Source organism: Salminus brasiliensis, chromosome 8 (assembly GCF_030463535.1).
Source record: "Salminus brasiliensis chromosome 8, fSalBra1.hap2, whole genome shotgun sequence".
Lineage (NCBI taxonomy): Eukaryota > Metazoa > Chordata > Actinopteri > Characiformes > Bryconidae > Salminus > Salminus brasiliensis.
In genome coordinates this window covers 34,283,962-34,307,166 of record NC_132885.1, presented here as the reverse complement: position 1 = coordinate 34,307,166, position 23,205 = coordinate 34,283,962, and the positions used below count along the sequence as shown (strand labels likewise).

Sequence of the window (23,205 nt, the reverse complement as noted above, 5' to 3'; positions counted from 1 at the left end):
TAATTTTTGGGAACTGAAATTGTACAAACACCGTGAACTGTGTGTGTCCTTTAAAACTGTATGGGGCCTTCTGTTTTTAAACATTTATGTGGTTTATTACAATGATTGTATATAATAATAACCGTACAGTAGTGGGGAAAGAAATGTGTGAGACTATAATAGTTTGTGTCATTAGGGTTCCCAATGTCATTTTATCTTAAGATTTACAGGATAACTAATTATCCTATATTCCTAAAACAATATATTCATAAATAAATAAATGTTAAATTTAAAATTGTGTTTTTGGGATTTTTTAGATGCCGCGAACTGGGTCCCCCAAGTAGGAGAGTCATACAAACTCTTGCACAGCTCTGAGATTTCATGGGAAAAGTCTCTATCTGAAGCATTTATTGAAGCACCTGAGGGCAGAGGACTTTTGCCACGAAGAAAACGCAATGTTCTTCTGTCTAGTGGAGTGCGACTCTGCACTCGGGAGACTATTCAACAAGCCATAGCTAACCATCTAAAATATTACCAGCTCAGAGGTAAGATTCATGTTTTGGACTGTTCAGTAAACTATACTAAATAATTATTTGGTTATCTGTTTTTGTGGAATAAAATGGAATATATTTCTGAAGCCTTGACCCCCACAGTCCTACATTGTGTAGTCTCTCTCTGGCACTTTTCTACTTTTCTCTGGCACTGTTTTCAGAAGCTTTATGTCCAAACTAAAACCAACAATAACTAATAAAACATCCATATAAAATACAATTTTGAGCTACATTGCAATATATATATATATATAGTACTTTTCTTTACAAGTACTGCCCTGGAACCATTACAGGCTAAATGTCAAAGGAATGGTTGGTCACAGGTTACAGAGGCATTTAATATTGGAGTTGACAGCTCACGTGTCTCTCCTTAAACTGCCAATTAGGAAGCTGAAGAGTGGAGTTAAAAGCCTTAAAATGTGTTGCTAGGTTTGGGCTGGTGAAGTTATAAATTGTATCCCCATGGACCAGGGTATGAGCATCCAAGTCTAATTTAGATTTTTATTGGTGGTTGCTAAGGTCACAAGAATACTAATATCATCATTTCACCAGTAATTTAGGTGCCAATGTTCCTATATGTTCTATTCCTTTTACAGTTCCAAAGGAGGTTTCCAAAAAAAGATAAATAGATTTATACCCCATGCCATCAGCCCTGGTAAATGTGCATAAAACATAATAGTTCTTGCACCATTTGAACATGACCAGAGTGTAGTAATCTAAAATGGGACTGAAAAGTCTCCAGTGTAATTAAAATAATGATTTAAGCAGAAGTTAAGGTGGCTATGATAAATTCATATTATAAAATCAGTGCACAGTACAGGATTACATTTCTTATTCTATTATTTATTTTAATTGAGTATTTTATCCTCTGGATGTAGCTATTCTTTTAGATCTACTCTGCCATCCCTCTACTCTCTTGATGGTGGAGTCATTCAGAGAGGAATCATCCCTCTACTCTCACTCTGTATCCCAAACTTTACATGCAAGATCATGCTACTTCTACAGAACAGGGCTAGAAATAATCCACTCCAACATTAGGAGCCTATTAAAACATAGTAAACTCAGCCAGAGTGCTGATCTTTCAATTTGATCCAGATATTGTCGCATTATGGGATAACAGTTTGTTCAGATTTTAACACAAGGGATGGTGGAGATGCTGTTTGTTTTAGTTGTTATATCTAGGTTAAGACTATAAATAAAATCTTATAAATACTTAGGGATAAATGGTTATTCAGTTTTAGCAGGGATATACAGGCATACATCCACTCAATCTTTTGAGTTTAATAGTCTTCTCATCTCAAACCTAGGGGAATTTAACCTTAACTGATTTTGGACAAAATATATGGACAAAAGTATATACACCTGCTCATTCCTTTCTTCTTTGATTGAATTCAACAACAAGTGCATTTGTGAAGTTAGAATGTTGGATGATCACCTTTCCAACCCATCCTATCTCTCCAACTCATCCCAAAAGTATTGGATGCAGCACCATCATTCCAGAGAACACAGTTCCAACGCTTCACAGCTCAATGCTGGGGGGACTTAAAAGCATGTTGCCAGAAGGTTCATGTTTATCTGCTCTTGAGAGTCCTATTCTATTGGCAGTACTTCTTTGAAGTACCTAGACATGCTCTCTCTGTGTGTGTGTGTGTGTGTGTGTGTGTGTGTGCATTGTGCACATCTGTGTCAGCAATAGGTATATAATAGCAACTCAAAGTAGCTGAATGCATTCTGCAAACAGAGTGTCTATAATAGAGAGTTATAGACAAGCAGACAAATGGATAGAAAGTTAATTCTGCCTTGTGCTTCCTGACATACTACAGGAAGTACTTTGCGACAATAAGCGATAAAATAGCAACAGCATCCACATCTAGCACTCTACAACAGACAGTTGTAGAGAAATAGACAGTTAGAGGGATATATTGGCAGACAGAGTTAGAAAGACCAATAGCAGTAGCTGATCAAATCCAACAGTCCTTTTCCAAACAGCTCACCTTAATAATATTCTTACCACGACATCGGGATTAGGGTCCTGTGAGTGTTGTTACACTAAACTCACATCTACCTCCAAGGCTGTAAACCTGAAATGATCTTTCTCATCATTACATGTATCTTTAATAAATGTTTTATTCATTATAAACTGGCATATCTTGTGAGTGTATGCTAAAAGATTGGGTCCCTGGAGTGATTGATCTGCCTTTTGAATTAAGACTGAATGTAATTCTGAACCAAACCACTAATCAAGTTAAGCTTTATTTTTGGTGTAGACTAAATTGATACAACCAGTTAGGTAAATTCTACTGTCCTGGCTAAGAGTGGCAGGTGGTGGCCTATTTATTCTGGTCAAAACTAAGTGAACCAGCAGTAATTCAGTAATACATTAATAAAATCAATAACTTGTCCATTAAAAAAAATTAATTAATACTTCTTGGCTTATAGCACTCCCACTTCTGCTACACTATGGTGACACTAGCCTGTTGCTATGGTATCCCAGGTGATGGCTAAAGTGTTGCTTAGTGGTTGCTTGGCAGATGCTATAGTATCCCAGGTGGTGGCTAAGATGTTGCTAGGCAGTTGCTGTGGTATTTCAGGTGGATGCTAATGTGTTGCTAAGCGGTTAAAAAGTGATTTCTGTAGTTACACAGGTGATTGCTAAGTTTATGCTATAGGATCTAATGTGGGCGCTGTTGCTAGGTGCATGCTATTTTATTCCATACCGGCAGAGAGCTGATGGACAGACAGAAAGCTATAGAGAGATGGACATGCAAAGTTGTAGAAGGATAGACAGACAGAGCTGTGGAAGGGTAGACAACTGACAAAGCTTTTTAGAGGGATAGACAGGTAGACAAAGGGTGTTATAAAGGGATAGACAGGCACAATATGGCCTCTCCTAATGACAACTAATTGCAATTTTCACTTTTGACAGAGGTGCCCAAACTTTGGCATGCCACTATAAGTATCTAGGCATATGGCTGGATGAAAAACATTTAAAACCCATATTAACAAACTAGTCAGTAAGTGTTTTCTGTACCATTACCACTAGAAATAATGACAGTGATCGTACTTGTTCTTGTAAAGTGCACCAGTGAGCTGGAAATTTCTTTAGGACACTCTGAAGCTGTTCTTGCTGATGTTGTAACCAGTTTTAATCTTCAATATTAATCACTGTCCATTTTCAACTTATTGCTTATTATTTTACCTAATACCTTTTAGGTACAATATATTTTAATACAATATATATATATATATATATATATATATATATTAATAATACGATATATTTTCCTTTTTATCTGATCAAACAAAATGTTTATTCAGCTGTTTGTAGTATTTAAGGTTATTCAATTCAATTTTTGTTTTCTTTTAATCCCGGTACTTTGTAAATGTGTAAAATTGTTTTTGTGTTGATTGTGGTTTATTGTACTAGTGTATATTTTGTATTAGTCTGCCAGGAGATGGTGTGGGAAGCATTCAAGATTTTTTGGGACCGGCTTCCTAAGCAAGGGGAGTATCAGCACTGGATGAGGCAATGCCAGGCCGGCACCGTTAGTGCACAAGAGATTGCCACTATATTCAGCCAGTCAGAGGAACATCTTGCTCTTGTTCACAAAGTAAGAGGGGGCTTGTACTACTAGCTGCATAACTAGTAAAATGTAAGAAAAATGCTTAAGAGGTTTATTACTTTTATAAAACTGAGACCAAATACAATAGTCAAAGATTGGTAAACAACATAAAAACAGCACTGTTAATACACAATTTAACAGCATATTGCATATTAAGTATTTTACTGTGACTCTAGAATTGGTTTATAGCATATTGAGTATTTTACTGTGACTCTAGAATTGGTTTAGCAGATTTTCAAAACACAAATATTTTTATGATTCTTTTTTGTCTTTGTGTAGAAGCTTCTTCAAACTGGATTGAAAATGTAAGAAATCGGCCATCATGTTCATAAACCTATCCTTAATGTAGTACCCTCCCTCCTGTCTACATCTCTTTAATATCCTTAGCTTAGCAGCTAAAAAGCCCTTCTTCCCTTTCATACTTGTTCTGTTTGTTTCTCTTTCTCTTCAGTGATACATCTAAGCCCCCTATGTGCAGGTATGAGCTCGTAATGCCCAGCTCTAAACCTGCTCCTCTCTGTAGTTTAGTATAGAAATAGAACAGCAAATTAACCTTAATCTAGTGTCATCATAGTTAGAATTAATAATTATTCACTAAAATCTTGGGTACATTTGGCAAATTTCGGCTTCGTGTCCATCTTAAAGGTTTGCCATCAAATTGTATTAAAAAGCCTTTGGTTTATTTTCCTTGGTATGAAGAACATGTGTTCTTATGAGTGCTGACATCATAATGAGGGGATTGAATGTTGGGCATGGCTTTAGTTCATTAGTTTGTGGTAAATTAATGCTACAAATATTGTAAATTTAATCCATTATATTAACTAATATTATTATTTTTTGAAAATGTAGTTTCTAAATGCTTGACAGGCAGTGTGTAATTCTGGTGTATAAGTACAGCTTTAATCTGTTCTGATGGTGTATCCTCTATCTAGGTCTCAATCTGGGGCTACAACTAAAGAGCTGGACAGTACCCCTTCAGGTCTGTCCAGCAAATATGCTTTTATATGTTTGTGCATGTATATTTACACAAACAGTCATAGAACAAATGAATGTGTACTGGTAAATAGTGGGTAACATGAATTTAATGTTGCTTTGGGCCAATTCAGGTTTACCAATCATGGACGTTCCAACAGAGATCATTTCAGACATCACAGGGACTGTACCCCCTGTGACTTTGGCTGAAGTTGTCTCAGAATCTGTAGTGGAAATTACTGCAGAAGCTCCATCTGGCATCACTTTAACAGGAGAAGAAAATGAGGTTGGTGATGGGCATGACTGAATTATACACATTATACTGGCATGTCCATGTGGCAGCGGAAATGAGCTTCATGGCATAAGGTGGATTGAGAATGAAGCATTAAAATGTATTATTACAAAATCATGAAAAGAAAAAAATGGTCTATGTTGCATAATTAGAGTCAGTGGTCACCAATTAAATAGCCACAACGATATAACATATTTATATACACATAAGACAACATTGAAAGTGAAAGAACCATGTTGACTGAGGTAGAGTCATACAACAGAATTGTATTGTGTGTTTGTAGTCACAGATCAATAATGAGATTGAACTTGAGGCTGCTGCTGTGCCAGGAAGTCCACTGGTGGAACAGCGAGTGGAGCTCACCGGGCTGCTTACCGGAGAGCTGTGGAGCGAAGAGCTCTCAGACCCCAGTAGTATCCAATATCACACACTCACTCAGCTATTTACCCAAAAGGTAGGCTGTATACACACTCAGTACACTGTAGACAATATACATCAGACAATATACACTCTGTATTTTAGTTTGTTGTCCTGCAGCTACTAATATGTTTTAGGAAATGTATAGTCATTATGTCTGTTGTGTGCAGATTTCGGTTGCACTGCAGAAGCTGACTGAATTAAAAAGTGTATCTGTACTGGAGTTCAGGTGAGTGTGTGTTTTTGTGTGAGTCACTCCATCCAGTCTGTATTTATGTGTCTTTGGTTGTAACAATGACATTTTTTATACACTGCATTAATACTCTTTTTTGCTGTTTTGTTTTTTACAGGCCTCAGATGCATGCTTCAGGGTAAGTCTGGTACTCATTGGCTTTCTTTCATGCTCACAAGAACAGCAGTATAGCAAGAACAGCAAGAATAGCAAGAATAACCAGTAGGCATATTTGTTCGGATAATAAGGTTCTTTTTGTATTGTGAAATATGGCAGAATGCCTCACGTATGTTGATAGATGAGTTAATGGTAATGACTACGTGCCCACATCTAAATGTATAACAAACACATATACACCATTTACAGAGACATTTTGTTTTTATCTCTTTGGTTCACACTTTTACTATCTGTGTACTGTGCGGAAACAAAGTAAAACTCAATAGCTAGTTGTAAACTTAGCACAAAAAGTAAGGAAATTTGTGTTTGGCATATTATTTCTTTGTTGTAACAGTGCTTCTTGGCAATATTATACCTTTGGAAAGCCTGTTAATTTCTGTTTTAAATGTTGCCACATTTGTAAGAGACATGCATTTGTAAGCATCCACTTCCAAACAGCTTGTTCTGCCATTCACTGATTTGTTTTTTGATGGACTGGATGATTGAAGTTTAAAGAAACAGGACATATTGGCAATTTAACAATTTATTCATTTAACAAACAGAAGCCTCAGTAGTGTGTGGAAGAACCATACACAGCCACAATAGCCTCCACCTCCTTCTCATGCTGGTCACCAGCCTGGTCACACTGTTCCGGATTGTCTGGGCAGAGAGACGTCAGCCATATTGTCCTGCAAACCTTGACTGCAAATCTGTAGAAGACAGCCTATAGTCCCTAAGTGCTGACAGGGTGAGGAAACCGATCTTCTTGGGATTTTGTCTTCTTGGGACGCCCACTTCATGGCCTGTCTCTGACATCCCCCATTATATGAAACTTGTCCTTCAATTTGGAGATGGTACTAGGGCTCACTCCAAATAATGCCGCAACTTGGTTTTGCGGAACACCAGCTTGAAGTTGCCCTATTGCACAGGCCCTATCCAGATCAGTCAAAAGAGGCATGTCGATTCTTGGAGCAGACACCTACTGACCCCATGTAGCAGGGCCCATGCTCACAGGTGCTGGGGGTACCAGAAGTTGGGGGTACCAGAAGCTCAAAACAAGTGTCAATAGCAACAGTAAAATAAGCTGTTTGGAAATGAGAAGAGAAGATTTGGCAAATTGTTCATGGGCACAACCCATATACTCAGCCCTACTGCTCATCCCCCCAAATGCATGTTCCTTATAAAGCACAATCATTGGTCACAAAAATGTTTAAATATTTCTGCATCTATAGTGCACATCCCTGCATATCAACATCTGTTAGAGAGAACCAAGCCCTTTGTATTCTTAAAGACTAGGCCTACATTAGAAGGGGTACAAAGAAATCAAGCAAAACCTAAAAATAACAGTTTGCACCATTTAAGAAAAAAACATAATGAGAATAATAAGATGCAAACCAATAATAAGAAGCAAACTTCAGTCTTGTGAAAAGATAAGCAAGATAACATCCAGCTGCTCCTAAATGAAACTTTACTCTAAATGTAGTTTGACTGCTTAGTAAGGGTTATTAGTTTACTCCAGCTGCAGGAGTCGGGAGTTGATGGTGTTGTGCATCACTATGCAGCTGAAGCATTAAACAATTTGAGATGTATTGAGCAGAATGACAGATGATTCTACAATGCCAGTCTCATCTGCCTGCATTAAAAGTGATTTTAAAATGAACATACAGAATGCCTCAAATAAATTTTTTTTTGATCAAATCTCATGGCAGAAAACTTGGCCTAAAATATTGTAAATATATTATTGCATTTTATTTGTTATTAACTCACAAATCTGTGCTCCCTAAATAAAACTAAATAACAATGGAAAAATGTCCTTTGTGGTTTATGTATTTAATCTACGTTTTTAAGTTATGTTTTTAAAATACAAAATTATTTAGCATGACAAACCTTTGAACAGTAGTGTAATTCTATGTGTGATCTAATGAACGGGCTCATGCTTCTGTGTGTGTGTGTTGCGACCTTAAGTTGGATAATAGCTATGGGTTGCCAGATTGCATGGATTCCAGCTTGTACAGGATTATCCTATGAGCCTTATCACTATATAAATCCTGACACTCGCCTCTTATGGCCTAGTTCACATTTTGGTAATGACAAAATCATGTAAAAGAGTAGTTAAATGTTAAATTACTCAATGGCTATCACTTTTGGAATATTTTCTGTTCTTCGTAAGTAGATACAATGAGTGTAAATTCTATTATGTAGGATTAATGTGCATAAATAATAATTTACTGACATATAGTCATATGTCATATGTCAGTGCTGACAGGGTGACATTACTGACATATAGATTGCTCTCTACAGCATAATGCAGTGTAACATATCATTGATATATCTCAACATACCTCTTGCACTGAGGTTTCTGAAATGTGAGCGTATTGAAACACTGTTTTATTAGGATGAATGACCTGAACATTTAGTGAGTAGATGAGTGATCCAAATATAATATCAGTACAGTAAAAGGAGGGATGAATAAATAAACACATCTGCATTCTCTGCATAGTAATGAGGCAGTACTGGTACAGTATGCAGTGACTCTTAAGACAAGCGGACAAGAGGTCAGCAGTGAGACTCTGGATTTCATCAACTTGCAGTCCAACATGGTTGAGGGCACCTTCAGTGACACAGAGAAACCCACTGTTGTGTACTCCCTTACTGACTTGCGTGCCTACATCACTGACACACTGCTTGGTACTTATCTATACTCAGATTATAATAATTTTTACTCATTGATTAACCAAAGTGCAGTACAGTGGTCTAATGTGGGTTTACTGTTTTCAGTGGAAACATCTCCAGAGATTGACCAGCATACAAAGGAATCACAACAATCTGGGGCAATTGTAAGTCAGTATTATTACAATATAATTTACTGCCAGTCACAATTTTGGGGACACAGTGCCCTCTGTTTTTAAATAATAGTATTTACAGTTACCTCTTAACTAACAAATAAAAAACATTCAGATTTTTGTTCATTAAAGCAGATGTAAGATCATTTTTTTTTCCTTAGGATGTGCTGCTTGTAGCAAAAAAAAAAAAAGAAAAAGAAGAAACAGGAGGAGAGCTTACTAAAGACAACTTGCTGCTAGACACCACTACATTACAGGAAGTAGAGGTGGGAATGAAAAATGACATCATTTTGGAGGAGAAAATTGCACCACCGCCTCTTGTTGAAGAGCCCAATGCTGGTGCCTCAAAAGGTGACACTCACATAGAAAATGATACTTTCTGATATGGTTACAATTTTAATTGTTTGACATACTTCTTTCTAAATGTCCAGATAAGGAATTGCAGGAGGAATTGCTGTTAAACAGTGCTAAGGAACCTCTGCCCAGTGTGACTACCATACCAGACCCAGATGTCATGGACTCTGAACATGCTTCTGGGTCTGGAGCAGGGGAAGATGATGGGAAGTCAGTTCAACACACTGGCAAAGACATAGTTTTGACTGAAGTGTCAGCAGATGATTATGCATTCTCCACCATCCACGCCCTGACAGAGAATATGGAAGAGGATCTGACATCAGCTGAGGAAGCACCTGTCCCATTGACCACAGAGATTACAGAGACTGTAGAGATACATATTGTCAATACCCATGTGCAAGAGCAATCTGTGAAAGTAGAAGAGACTTCATCACAAAAGACTAAAGATGTCGCAGTAGCAACAGTGAAGAAAACTGATAAAAAAGAACACATTGAAGAAGAGGAAGATGTGAACATTTCCATAGCGATTGGGGAAGATGGGGATGGGATTGTTGTGAAAAAGGATACTCCAGCTCTTGAGGTCACAGAGGACGATCTCACTAAAGACGAGATAATTTTGGCCACCACAGAACCAATTAAGCCTGTTCCTCCCACACCTCTTTCAGAGAAAGAGTCACCCTTCACCCTCATTACCAAAGTAACCACGGACAAGTCTGAGCCCACTCTGCCCATTAAAATCAACATACCTGAGCAAGACTTTCACGACATAATAATCAGAAATGAAGAGGGTAGTGGGATAACTGCTGTTGAATATGGGAACGACCAGGCCAATTTTGCCATGCCAACAAACCCTGGACGTGCTCTCATGGTGTTTTTCAGTCTGCGAGTGACCAACATGATATTTTCAGATGATCTGTTCAATAAGAGTTCTCCGGAGTACAAGGCTCTGGAGCAGAGGTTTCTAGAGCTGGTAATTAACTTTTGTACTGTTATTACTAGTTTAATCACTAGTACTGCTAGTACTGTCATTGTCGTAACAAAAACGTATATCTCCAAAATGATAACGTTACAGGTGAATTTTAAAGTTACATTGGAAGAGATTTCATTACAAGAAAAAGAAATGGAAAAATTAGGTTTTGGTATGATAGTGACTCCCTGACCTCTTCATATTTCTATTCCTTTATTTTTTTCTGTGTCCTACAGCCATGTGAAACAATTAGGACATCCCATTAAATATTTAGTTCTTTATTAAGGAAAATGGGCATATTTAATCTCCTTTCAAATAATATATATATAGATATAGATAAAGATGATATAGATAAAAACAATTTGATTTGTTCAAGATAAAAATTTAGGACACACTATACCCTAATAGCTAGTATGCACAGCCTAAGCACAGCCAGTTTCAAATAACTTCACCTCAAAATCTCACTAGGATTAAGCTCTGGGCTTTGACATGACATTTTCAGAACTCTCAATTTCTGTATTTTCATGAATAATTTTAAAATACATGTCTTCAGTTTTATTTGTTTAGTTATATCTTAGTCTTTCATTTTTGGTAAATTAATGATCAGTCATATGTTTTACATGACTATGTCTACTGCTCTAGATTTAGATTTTTAATCTTTTAAGTCTGTGTGGGCATTTTCTGTAACACACATTTGTCATTTACCACACTCCTCCTGCCTCTCAGCCAAAACTCTAGTCTCATTAGTCATCAATAGTCATCATTCATTCAAATTTCATTCAACATACTGTAAAATTGCGAAATTACCACTAGTGTTAAATGTTCTCCAAACTATGTGTGTGTTTACTGTGTACAGACATACAGCTATATTGCTCACTTTTTTTTCGCAGCTGGTGCCATACTTGCAGTCGAACCTCAGTAACTTTGAGAATCTAGAGATACTGAACTTCAGAAATGGAAGCATTGTGGTGAACAGCCGTATGAAGTTTGGGAAGCCAGTACCTCGTGGAGTTACTACAGCTGTCTACTTGATCCTAGAGGACTTCTGCAACACAGCTTATCAGACCATGAACCTCGCCATAGACAAATACTCACTGGACGTGGAGTCAGGTAGGATCAGCACCTAAATGCGACATAGACAATGATCAAACATACTACCTAGTCAGTAATTATTGACTTGTCCTACTTATAAATAACCAATTCTCATTCTCCACCGGAGTCTTAGCCTAACAGTGTTTTGTTGTACTGTACAACGTTGTATTAGTATAATGACAAAGTTGAATTGAATCGAAAAACAATTATGTATATATCTGGTGTTTTCAGATTATGCTGCCATGAATATTTTATAATAAGACTGAGCCAGCAAGGAGGGGCTTCTCAGAGACATACAACAATAAGGCCTTTAAATAATAATAAATAATCTCCAGCACTCTGTACTGTCTGCGTATGCAGGCCCAGAGGCAAATGATAGCGTCAGTAGACATCTGGGGTTTAACCCCCAATAAACCTGGTGCCACATCCCATCTTAAACAAATTGTATATAAATTATCCCCCAATGCAGTGCATGCAAGCATGGTTTATTTGTCTTGTCTCTCACATGGACATTTTAGTCAGCCCAACATTCTCATAAAATCATCAAATCAAATTTATTTGTATAGCGCTTTTTACAACTGTCACAAACTGGTCGTTGGACTGGTAGGTGTCAGCTGGCCTGATGCAGGTAGAGGGGACCCCAGCGCTCAGTCTTCCAGCAGGTCACCATTTACTCGGAGAAGGTAAAGAGACGGGGTTAGTTCTGAATGGATTTATGAAGATCAGAGAATGTTGAGCAGTATTAGAGTGTTGCAGACGACTCCGGCAAGTCTGACTGTAACAGCCTAGTTAAAAGGAGCGAGCCAGAAGGTAACACGGGAGCTCCCTGAAACACTAGCGTCCTTCTGCTTCACCGTCCACAAAACAGAGTGCTCGCGTGCAGGCAACGAGACAATAGCTCCAGCATCTCAGTATACTACAATTCCATGTGTCCGCGAACCCCTGGACCTACAACCTTTATCTAAGGGGAACATTAATTACCAAAAGCTAAACTAAACAGATGCCTACACTTGAAGATTGACAATATCAGTCCAGTTCTATCAGCTCTGCACTGGCACCCAGTTAAATTCCGTATTGACTACAACATTTTTCTATTAACATACAAAGCACTACATTGCCTCGCTCCTGAGTACCTGCGAGATCTTATTACATATCATGAACCATCAAAATTACTTAGATCTCAGGCTTCTTAGTAGTTCCCAAAATTCAGAAAACCTCAGCGGGGGAAGAGCCTTTTCTTATAACGCCCCCCAACTCTGGAATAACCTTCCAGATAATGTTTGGGACTCTTGTTAGGGACATACCAGTCCCTAATTATCTTTGTTTCCTACAAAACAATGACCTAATCTGTCTTAATTTAAAGAGCCATGACTGTATAGTTCCAAAACGGCACTTACAAAACAAACTGTAATTCTTACTGGTGTTTTATGTTTTGAACAGCTTTTAACATAGTTTCTTGGTATAATTCAAAATGCACTACACATTTGCTTCCAGTAGCAAACACAGTGTGGTGTTGAGCTGTTTTTTTACACAAACCTGTTTTATGTAACCTTTACAGTCTTTGATTGTCTCTATTACCCGTCCAATAAGGTCTAATCAGGATTTTCTTGGCACAGTGTTTCTTGGTACAATAGATTTTTTGCAGGATAGATCCATTTTTGCCTGTCTTGCAAGTCGGTCAAATATAGTTCAGTGCTTGCAAAACAACATCCGACATATATTGTACTTGACGTCGTCTATGCTGGGAGAACAGGTAATTTTTGTCAAACAGGCCAGGTGATTGGGAAGGTTGGTCTTCAACAGCAACAGATGATTCAGTTTAGTCATTGGCATTGTTAGATACTCTTGTAATAAGTCTGCCATTGGTGATAGCCTGCATTTCGCGAAGGAGCGTGTTTGAGCTTGTTCAGTTCCTGAATGGCCAATCCGCTGCCTTAAAATGTGTTCCATAGTCTGACAGAATCATCTTTACCTGCCCTCGTCTTGCAATGTATCTATGAAGTTCATGGATGCAAGAATTAGTATCCAAAGAGCTTGCCACCTCAGTTTGAACAGCTCTTAGTGCCAAACAGTTTCAGTGGGCGCCCGTATGAGGAAATCAAGAATGTCCCACGGACAGAGGGTCCCTGTTAGCTTTGCCTCTCTTGCCCTGAGGCTCAAGGCTAACAGCACCAAGCCCCATTGCCCCCCCCCAACATTTTCCCCACTCCGTAAGGGCAAATCTTCTGATGAGGGAGAGACCCAGGGACCTCGCCTTCACCGTCTATTACAGCCTCGGTTAGAGGAGGTCTCCTTTAACTCCCACACATTCCCAACAGGCGGGCCCAGAAGGGGGGTCTGTCTTATCGCACACCTTGTCCAAGTCTAGTCTTCTGTTACAGTTTGGTGGAGCTTGGAGGCGGAGGCGGACATAGATGAAGGTATTTATTAACAAAGGAAAACAAAACAGAACAGACTACAAAATGAGGAACAAACCAATCACTGAGACTTACAAAAGAAACAAACAAACAGAACAGGATAAGCAAACCTAACAAGCTATAAGATTACCAAATCAAACAATACAGAAACCAAACAAACAGTCCAAGTCAACAAACCGTAAAACCAACATGATACATGAACATACATGCATATGACCAGACAAGGGAAGGCTGAAACAATGGGGTACTTATACACAGACAGTCAAGGAACACCTGGGATTAATAAGGGGTGTGGCTAGTGAGGAGACACAGGTGGGAACAGTGACGAACAGGCGGGGCTAGTTCTGACAAACAACCAGAGCCATGTGTTTGAGACCAAACAAAAGGGCAGGCGTGACAAAATAAAATCAATCAGGAAAGCATAAGTTATTTTAATGAAAGTTTTAATGCAGTATTGTTTCAACACATTTTGATGTTTGTGTTTGTTTTCTTTGTTTGTGTTCTGTTGCCTTTTTAGGTGATCAGGCAGACCCTTGTAAGTTCCAGGCATGTAATGAATTTTCAGAATGTACTGTGAACCGCTGGTCCAGTGAGGCAGAGTGTGTGTGTAATGCAGGATATTTCAGCGTAGACGGCCTACCCTGCCAGAGCATTTGCGAGGTTCAGCCAGATTTCTGTATGAATGATGGCAAATGTGATATCATCCCAGGACAAGGAGCTATTTGCAGGTGTGTATTTATGCATCTTGTGTATTTATGTGTGGTTTGTAGTTGATGAGGGCTAGCATGCATACAGTTACTGTTCTTTTTCTGGGGCAAATTGTAACACATACATCTTTAATACAACAAAATAAGAATCTGGTACTCAAGTTGTATTCATTTATTATCATTATTATTATTTTTATTATTTAAAGAGTAAATCCACCCTCAGTATCAGCAGGTCTCCTGACTCTCAGCACATGTGAAAAATGTGCTGATAACAAGCGTACAGAGGTGCAGCTTAGTGAGATATGGGCAGGGAAGACAGCCAATCAGAGGCTTTTTTGCTTCAACTGTCTTTGAGGCGACCAGTAAGATTTGAAACGTTGCCACACATCGCTAGGTAATAGAGGGAAATCCTCTCTATTTCATCATCAACTAAGATGGAGTTACAGACACAGCTGAACTGAGTTTTCAACCTCTGTTGGGCTCATTAGCCGGTGTTGGTTTATAAAATGGAATTTGTTGGAGAAATGCTTTTGTATCTTTATAAACACAATCACACACCCCACAACATAACACACTCAATAGCAGAGGCAAACATTGTATAGTATAGCCTCCAACTTGTTACTATTCAGACTTCTTCTTCATGTCCTTACATCAGCTAAGCAGTTCACAAAAACCAAGTGCAGTAAACTGTGTGATGGTTTGCAAAACAATGAAACTACAACCTGTGACACCTGATAATGAACTTGGGGGATGGGGAGCATGTACAGTACAAAGAGCAATAGGTAGAACTGAGTGAGGTACACCAAGATCTAAAAACCGTAATAGAGGCAAACTGCTGCCTATCTGCTAGAAAAGACTGGAACCAGGTAAGTACAATATCAAATATGCCAGATCTACACCTCTTCCAGTAGTGACAAACTGCAGCACATCTGCTAGATAAGACTAGAAGCAGGCAAGTACAATACCAGATATGTCAGATCTACACTTCCCAACTACTTGTACTTACATACAGTTGTTTGAACTGATTGTCTTGGTTGTTTAGAAATGATTCCAATAGACATTCCTGACTGATTTTGTTGATCAATTCAAAGAGAGCCTTTTTTATGTGAGCACAGAGAAGCTACCAGTTATAGTCAGTCATGATCACTAACAGGAATTTAAGAGGCTTTGGCAAGTTTAAAGACATTTCAGTAATCTAAGTAGGCATATTTTGGCAACAATGTTGGCTACTTCAGAATTGAAATAACAGTAGTGCACTTATATATATATATATATATATATATATATATATATATATTCTTTTTTACATTTATATATTTATATATTATATATTTATATATAAGTTATATGTTGTATACTTATTCTGTCTAAGAAAAAGAGCAGTTCATGGAAATCCAACACTAGCATGAAATTCATGTGTAAATGGAAATGCCACAACTGTATGTTTCTGTTTGTCACTCAAGTGTGTGTGTGTGTGCATTTTTGATATTTCTGTTACTAGTTTTAAGAAGAGTGTTTGTGTGTAATGCATATTTTCAGGTGTGTGCAAAGATGCATTTGTAGTAGCAGTTTGTAATAGTATTTTTGTACTTCATTTGAGAGTATTTAGAGTGTATTCTAGTTTTTTTGTTATACCTGTATATTTGTCCTCTTGCTCTGAGGGAGTTTTTCCCTGCCATCTTTTTTTGCTTACCGGGGGTCTTTGGATTTTATGTCTTGTTGATATTTTGTCCTCTTACTGATTACTGATTCTGTAAAGCTTTGTGACAACACCAGTTGTAAAAAGCCCTATACAAAAACATTTGATTTGATTTGTGTATTTCTGATTGATATATGTGTGTGTTTTAGATGTCGTGTTGGGGAGAATTGGTGGTACAGAGGGGAGCACTGTGAGGAGTATGTGTCAGAGCCGCTGGTGGTGGGCATCGCCATTGCATCAGTGGCTGGCTTCCTTCTGGTCGCTTCAGGTGTCATCTTCTTCTTAGCCCGAGCATTGAGGGATCAGTATGACAAAGAGGAGACAGAGGACCCAATAAGGTAATACAGCACACAGCCAACATATAGTAAAGTTAAACCGTGTAAAGAAATAGCCAATTTGCAGTCATTGTGGTACCTGTGAAACACTTTAAATGCATTGAAATCTTCAGTAAGTTAAACATTATATTAGTTAAAGGCAACAGATTTATTAATACAGATTTATTTATTAACTACCACAATAATCTGCATTCTATGAAAATACTTGACCATGGTCATTTAATATTTTGCCCCTTATTCAGGGTTTATGTACATTTTACATACATTACATACATTACATACATCATTTAACATTGATCCAACAAAGCTGTATTCTATGCATAAGCCGCACCCCCAACAAAAATGTTGTGGGCAGTAAAGGCCCTTACCCCTACTGTAGAAAATGGGGTCCGTGTGGGTAGCCCAGAAAGTGGGAACCAGAAAGTTTTGTCCTTCTGTCCCATATTGGCCCCACGTAAGGACGCTTACCAGGGTCAGTAATGGCACCAGAAGGGGCTAAGTATTGGCTGCCTCTGGGTCGTCACAAGACAGGAGCAAATTTCATATAGGAGATGGCCAGACCCTTCCATTGAAGACCTGACCCTCCCCTATGTCATGAAACAAAGCTTTTACAAAAATTAGAAAAACAGTTGGGTTGCCCCACGTCCCTTCAAGCTTCAGAGACGGGGTCTAACCCCTAGCAGAGAACAGGCCTTTACTGGCTTTCTGTTGGACTTTCCTCCGCTCCAGAAATGAAAGGAATTCTGGTATCTACTATTACTTGGATGTTGAATTATACAGATCTGGTAGCTAAGGTGAGAGAGTGTGGGTAGCAGGCATGATTTACACTAATAAAGGTAGGTGTTAAGGGGTTTAGTAGCAAAGTCCTTGCTACATTCTTGCTGATTGAATTTGGATTTAGGTTGTGGATAAGAAGGGTTGAGGGGCAAATACCAGATATGAATGATTTTTCAGGTACTACACAGGTATTCAGGTATTAGAGTGTATATGAGAGAGACAGTGTGAGAGAGCAAGAATGAGAGGGTGAGAGAATGAGAAAGAGAGCAAGGCAGAGTCCTACCAGGGTTACCAACCCAGTATTCAGTCTAGTTCAATCTAGTCTATTCAATCTAGTTTAATTATATATAAAGATACAAATGATTAAAATGAACAGTCTTTTGGAGTTTGAAATTAACCTTCCAATTTTGAAATCACCCTTTACAATGCTGAGCCTTTCACATTCGTTCACTGTGCTGAGGCTTTTGTAACCACAGTCACATACATTTGCTTTAAGTCACATACATTTGCTGTATAAAATGTGTAAAATACCAAAAGTAAAAAAACGTTTGCATGTCACTTGCAGTGAGGAATAATGATATTCCATACTAGACTTTTGGGAGGGGTTGTGGAGTTTTGGATGAGGTAGGATGGTGATCATTCAACATCCTGACCCCATTAATGCTCTTGTCACTGAATGCAATCAAAAGCCTTTTCTGGACAGTAGAGACAGTTACTCTAAAGAAACTAGGACTTCTTTTTAAAAAGAAGTTTTGTTTTTGAAAGAACAATGAACAAGCATGTCTCAATACTTCATTTTGTCATTGTGATGTATGTGTGTATATGTCTTCACACAGGAGAGGAGACAGTATTCCTTCTTTGGAGAGGGCCACCAAGTATAATCCCATGTATGAGAGTGATGCGACGACAGGCTATAGCCATTACTACCAGCGCTACCCTGAGCCCCCAGTCCATAGCAGTGCTAGTGCTGAGGCTTCTACAGACTTTAGCAGTGAGGAGATACGCCACATCTATGAGAACAGTGAACTCACCAAGGAGGTACTTTACTGTGTGCTTAGAAGACTGTGTCAAACAATGTCAAACAGTTCTTATGTGTGTGTAATGTTTGTCTCTTAACCCATGTATTTGAGACCCAAAGAGCAAACCTCTGCATAACTTTACCTTAAGAACATCTATAAAATGTATGTACAGTAGACCATGGCCTACTGCACACAGTTGCTTACCTAAAGCTGCTAGAGGAGTTGCTTCTCTGACAAGTTCTTTTGGATTTCAGTGTATTCTATTGTATAACACTCTTCTGGTCATTCCACAGGATATAACAGAATACTTATTAACATGTCAATTTGAAAGTGACTGATGCAGTTTGTAGTCTATTTCTACAGTTTGACAGTACATGGTACTAGAGTTAATAAAAGTCACTGTAATCTTTACAGATGAGTTTAGTCAGATTTCACTAAAGTCACAAAAAGAAGTAATTCAAATACCTGTGAATTCAGCTCTGGAATTTCTTATTGTCTATAGGAGATTCAGGATCGAATTCGCATCATTGAGCTATATACTAAAGATCGACAGTTTGCTGACTTTGTAAGACAACGTCAGGCGTGAGTATAGTATTTGTTACTTGTGTAAACTCATCTTTTTTGTATTTACTTGACCAACTATATAACTATACACTTTTCTACCTATGTTTATGTCACCAGGGCTCTAGACACTCAGAGGGAGAGTTCATCTACATAAAGTGGACTGCCACTTCATAGCCTTGTGTGCACCTTAAGGTATTACACACAAACACACATACATACATGCACACAAAAAACACCATCATTCAGTAGAATAAGTAGATACAGTTATCTGCTAAGTCACAATTATCCAACCCCCATTGCAAAGCCTCATAACTTTACACAACTACCAGGCCACTTCAGAATCTTCCAGGAGTTCTTCTGAAATCAAGCCTTGGTGGACTTTGATGTATGCTTGCTATCATTGTCCTGTTTAAAGATTCAGTGAAGCCCAAACTTCAGCTACCCCACCTTTGAACTTGCGAACTATGCTTCTAACTGTATCTTTAAGAACATTAAATTCTGTTGCAATCTATTTGTATCTGTTTTTTAATATGTTTTATCTCAAGCACACCTGATGCAACTGATGAAGCCCTTGATTGCCTTGGTGCTTGAGACAACACCTCATTTGCCAATGTGCGCCCTTATGAGGGATTCTGTTTAGAGGATTAAATCATTTTGAGACTACAGTAGTCACTAAAAGTGGTATGGGATTCGGAAAAGCACTTGTTATATTACTTGTGTTGAGCTGTTATAATTCTTGTTTAATTGGTTTATTGCAAACAGCTGAAAGTTTGTAGATGTTGCTAATAAACCTAATTTAAAATGTGGGTTGAATAATTTCAATAGAAACTGTAGCTACAGTGGTATGTCAACACAATTTTATGGTTTTCTGCATTAATTTGTCATGAAATGTGATCTGATCCTCATCCGTCAAGCATATTGACAAATATAATGTGCCTTAAATAATAACAAAAAATATATGATCTTGCCGGTGGTAGTGGAAAAAGTAAGTGAAGCCTTGGAATTAATATCTGTTTGACATGGTTAGCTGAGATCTGGGCTTTGACTTGGGTACTCCAAAAGGTGGATTTTGCTATTCTGTTTGGACTTGCTCCTGTGTTTTTGGGTCATTTACTTGTTACATCACCCAACTTCTACAGAGTTTCAGCTGACGTACTGACACTCTCACATTATTCTGAAGACAGAATAATTTGATACACTTGGGAATTCATCTTCCCCTCAATGATTGTAAGATGGCCAGGCCCTGATGCAGCAAAGCAGGCCCAAATCATGATGTTACCTCGACCATACTTTATAGTTGGGATGATAATTTCATGGTGATGTGCAGTGCCTTTTTTACACCAGATGTAGCACTGCATGTTCTTTCCTAATAGTTTAATCTTAGTTTTATCTGTCCACAAAACATTTTGCCAGTACCATTGTGGGGTGTCAATGTGCTCTTTCGCAAACTTCAGGCATGCAGCAATGTTCACAGCAAAGTGAGCAGTGGTGTCCTGCCATAAACACCCTGCTTGTTCAAGATTTTATGTACTGTAGACCCATGAACACAGATGTTAGCCTGTACCAATGACACCTTCAAATCTTTGGTCGCGGTCACTGTGGGTTTTTATTTACCTCTTTGATGAGTCTCCGTTGTGCTCTTGGGGTGATTTTGACTGGGCGCCCACTTCTTGGCAGAGTAGCCACAGTCCCAAATTGTCTCCATTTGTAGATTGTTTGCCTCCTTGTAGACTGGTGAATTTGAAATTTCTGAAATTTGAAATCACTTCAAAACCCCTTTACAGTTTTATGTAAATCAACAATTTTAAATCGTAGATCCTCTGAAAGCTCTTTTTGGCATGACTCACATATGAATATTCTTCTTGTGCGGAGCAAAAGTTTAAGTGGTTGTTATCAGTTAACATTACTGTAGCTAAATATTTTTGTATTTCTATTTCAGGAATGTTTCTCATCTTTGAAGATTGCAATTGGAATGACTGACCAAGTCACATTTTAGAATGGTTTTTCATAAATATGAATGAAAAAAGAATTTCTACCATCAAAGCCAAAACACACAGTACTCCTGCCTGAATGCTTATTGAATGAGATGCTTCCTCATCTGTGCCTTTCTGACTGTGTTTTTATTTGGCATGGTTCTCAGCCTAGCATAAGCTGGAGTCCAGATACACAGACATCCTAAAGGGTATTTTAAACAAAGACTGTGTTTATAGCCATGGTTTAAACAAGTCATTTTCATATGCTGCATAAACAGCAGTAATTATTGTGTTTTATGTGTGCATTACATTGCTGTAGGTAGTTGATTGTCTTCATCTTGCTTGACTTCCATATTTCTTGCTAGGAAGAGATTCTATTTCTATGGCATTGCTGAGTCTGAGGTGCTACATGGTTTTTCCTGATTTCTTGCTCTCAAACAGGGCCAAAAGAGGTAAAAGAGATTTTATTCTCCAACCTTAATTTTTTCATCTTATCTGGCAGCTGAATTTATTGCAACCAAATTGTTCACCTAACGAATAACAGAGATGAGTGTGAGCAGCTTCCTAGATTTATCTCCATTATCTTCAATTAGATTTATATTAATGAGCCACTCAAAGAAACACATAAATGCAGCAGCTGGAAAGAGCATGTAGGACAACTACATCAAAGCTCAAACTCAGACAGTGGAAACTATTTTATAATCTTATATTATCCTCTTATTTATTTTTTATTAAATTATTAATTTGAGTTTTTTTTTATTATTTTTTATTAGTCATTTGTAATTGTGTAATAAAAATAGTTATTATGCTGTAATTTTGTAACAGAGTAATACCTGAATAAAATTGACCTTGCACCTACATATTTTGGTAATAAATACATTTGACCAAACAAACTTGACATTTTATGTCAAAAGTGAGAGAGGGGTGGCAATTGGAAGTAGGAAATCAAATACAGCCATGGCTTGATCCTTGGGTAATTGCTTAAGAATTGAGAAAAAATAAAACAGCATAGAAAAACACAAAAAAACAATCTGGATCCTCAAAAAATGTACCTCTTTATGGTAGGGATGTCATTTAGAAACTCCCGGCAACCAAACCCTTGTGACTTTGTCCAGTGACAGTAAACCTTACACCTTAGAGCAGTGGAAGAAAACAGTATGGCTTTATGGCTCATCTGTTCTTTTGCATTAATGTTTTTCTTTAAAGAAGCCAACAGAAGCCTTTAACCCCACAGTGTTCCAAAATGTCCAGTGTCCCACACTATTTGTTCTGATCATGTTTATCGGCATTACAAGAAGAACTGAGGCAGCTCTGAAGACAACATGTACACATGTGGACAAAATTGTTGGTACCCCTCAGTTAATGAAAGAAAAACCCACAATGGTCACAGAAATAACTTGAATCTGACAAAAGTAATAATAAATAATAATTCTATGAAAATGAACAAATGAAAATTCAACATTAATTTTCAACCATGCTGCAACAGAATTGTTTTAAAAAGTAAACTCATTAAACAGGCCTGGACAAAAATGATTGTACCCCTGAAAATAATGTGACCAAAGGGACATAAATCAAGGTGTGTGCACTAATTAGCATTACAGGTGTCTACAATCTTGTAATCAGTCAGTGGGCCTACAGGGGCTATAAGGCTACAGGTAGTCACTGTGCTGTTTGGTGACATGGTGTGTACCACACTCAACATGGACCAGAGGAAGCGAAGGAAAGTGTTTTAGGAGATTAGAAAGAAAATTATAGACAAGCATGTTAAAGGTAAAGGTTATAAGACTATCTCCAAGCAGCTTGATGTTCCCCTGACTACAGTTGCACATATTATTAAAAAAATGTAAGATCCATGGGAACCAGCCAACCTCCCTGGATGTGGCCACAGGAGGAAAAGAGATGGATAATATGAAAGGTAACAAAAGAGCCCATTAAAACTTCTAAAGAGATTAAAGGTGAACTTCAAGCTCAAGGGACATCAGTGTCTGATCGCACCATCCGTCGTTGTTTGAGCCAAAGTGGACTTCATGGGAGACAACCAAGGAGGACACCATTGTTGAAAACAAATCATAAAAAAGCCAGACTGGAGTTTGCCAAACTACATGTTGTCAAGCCTCATTTTTGTGTTTTACTTTCTCCTTCTTTCAGTAGGATCAATTCTCCCGTCTTTTGGTAATGCAACTACCTCAAATGTTTTTAAATGCATCTACTAATATTTTGAAAGTGTATGTTGAAT

General features: G+C 38.0%; 1 protein-coding gene across 5 annotated transcripts; it reads left to right on the top strand.

Moving 5' to 3' along the window:
* Nucleotides 1-249: 249 nt before the first annotated feature.
* On the top strand, nt 250-21,921 carry impg2a (interphotoreceptor matrix proteoglycan 2a). 5 transcript variants are annotated; one of them, XR_011980047.1, is made up of 21 exons: nt 250-524; nt 3,975-4,141; nt 4,433-4,458; nt 4,605-4,631; nt 5,086-5,132; nt 5,260-5,411; nt 5,701-5,871; nt 6,005-6,063; nt 6,185-6,205; nt 8,723-8,910; nt 9,001-9,059; nt 9,227-9,416; nt 9,497-10,389; nt 11,277-11,496; nt 14,413-14,623; nt 16,451-16,639; nt 18,250-18,451; nt 18,935-19,014; nt 19,114-19,188; nt 20,936-21,178; nt 21,335-21,921. XR_011980047.1 is itself a non-coding variant. In XM_072686400.1 (21 exons), exons 1-20 carry the CDS (start codon nt 260-262, stop codon nt 19,148-19,150), a joined length of 3,108 nt encoding a protein of 1,035 aa, XP_072542501.1. In that variant the 5' UTR covers nt 250-259; the 3' UTR covers nt 19,151-19,188; nt 20,936-21,921. The 5 variants fall into 5 exon arrangements, 4 of the variants coding, with proteins under 4 accessions (XP_072542501.1, XP_072542499.1, XP_072542500.1 ...); XM_072686400.1 differs by having other exon boundaries at nt 14,413-14,430; nt 14,527-14,623; nt 20,936-21,921; XM_072686398.1 differs by having other exon boundaries at nt 20,936-21,921.
* Nucleotides 21,922-23,205: the final 1,284 nt, after the last annotated feature.

What these genes read in the sequence shown, in the direction of transcription:
- impg2a (XM_072686398.1), top strand. Translation starts at nt 260, where the DNA reads ATGTTAAATTTAAAATTGTGTTTTTGGGATTTTTTAGATGCCGCGAAC. An exon ending in AAAATATTACCAGCTCAGAG is followed by an intron (nt 525 to 3,974) that starts GTAAGATTCATG and finishes ATTTTGTATTAG; the next exon opens with TCTGCCAGGAGATGGTGTGG. An exon ending in ATCTTGCTCTTGTTCACAAA is followed by an intron (nt 4,142 to 4,432) that starts GTAAGAGGGGGC and finishes GTCTTTGTGTAG; the next exon opens with AAGCTTCTTCAAACTGGATT.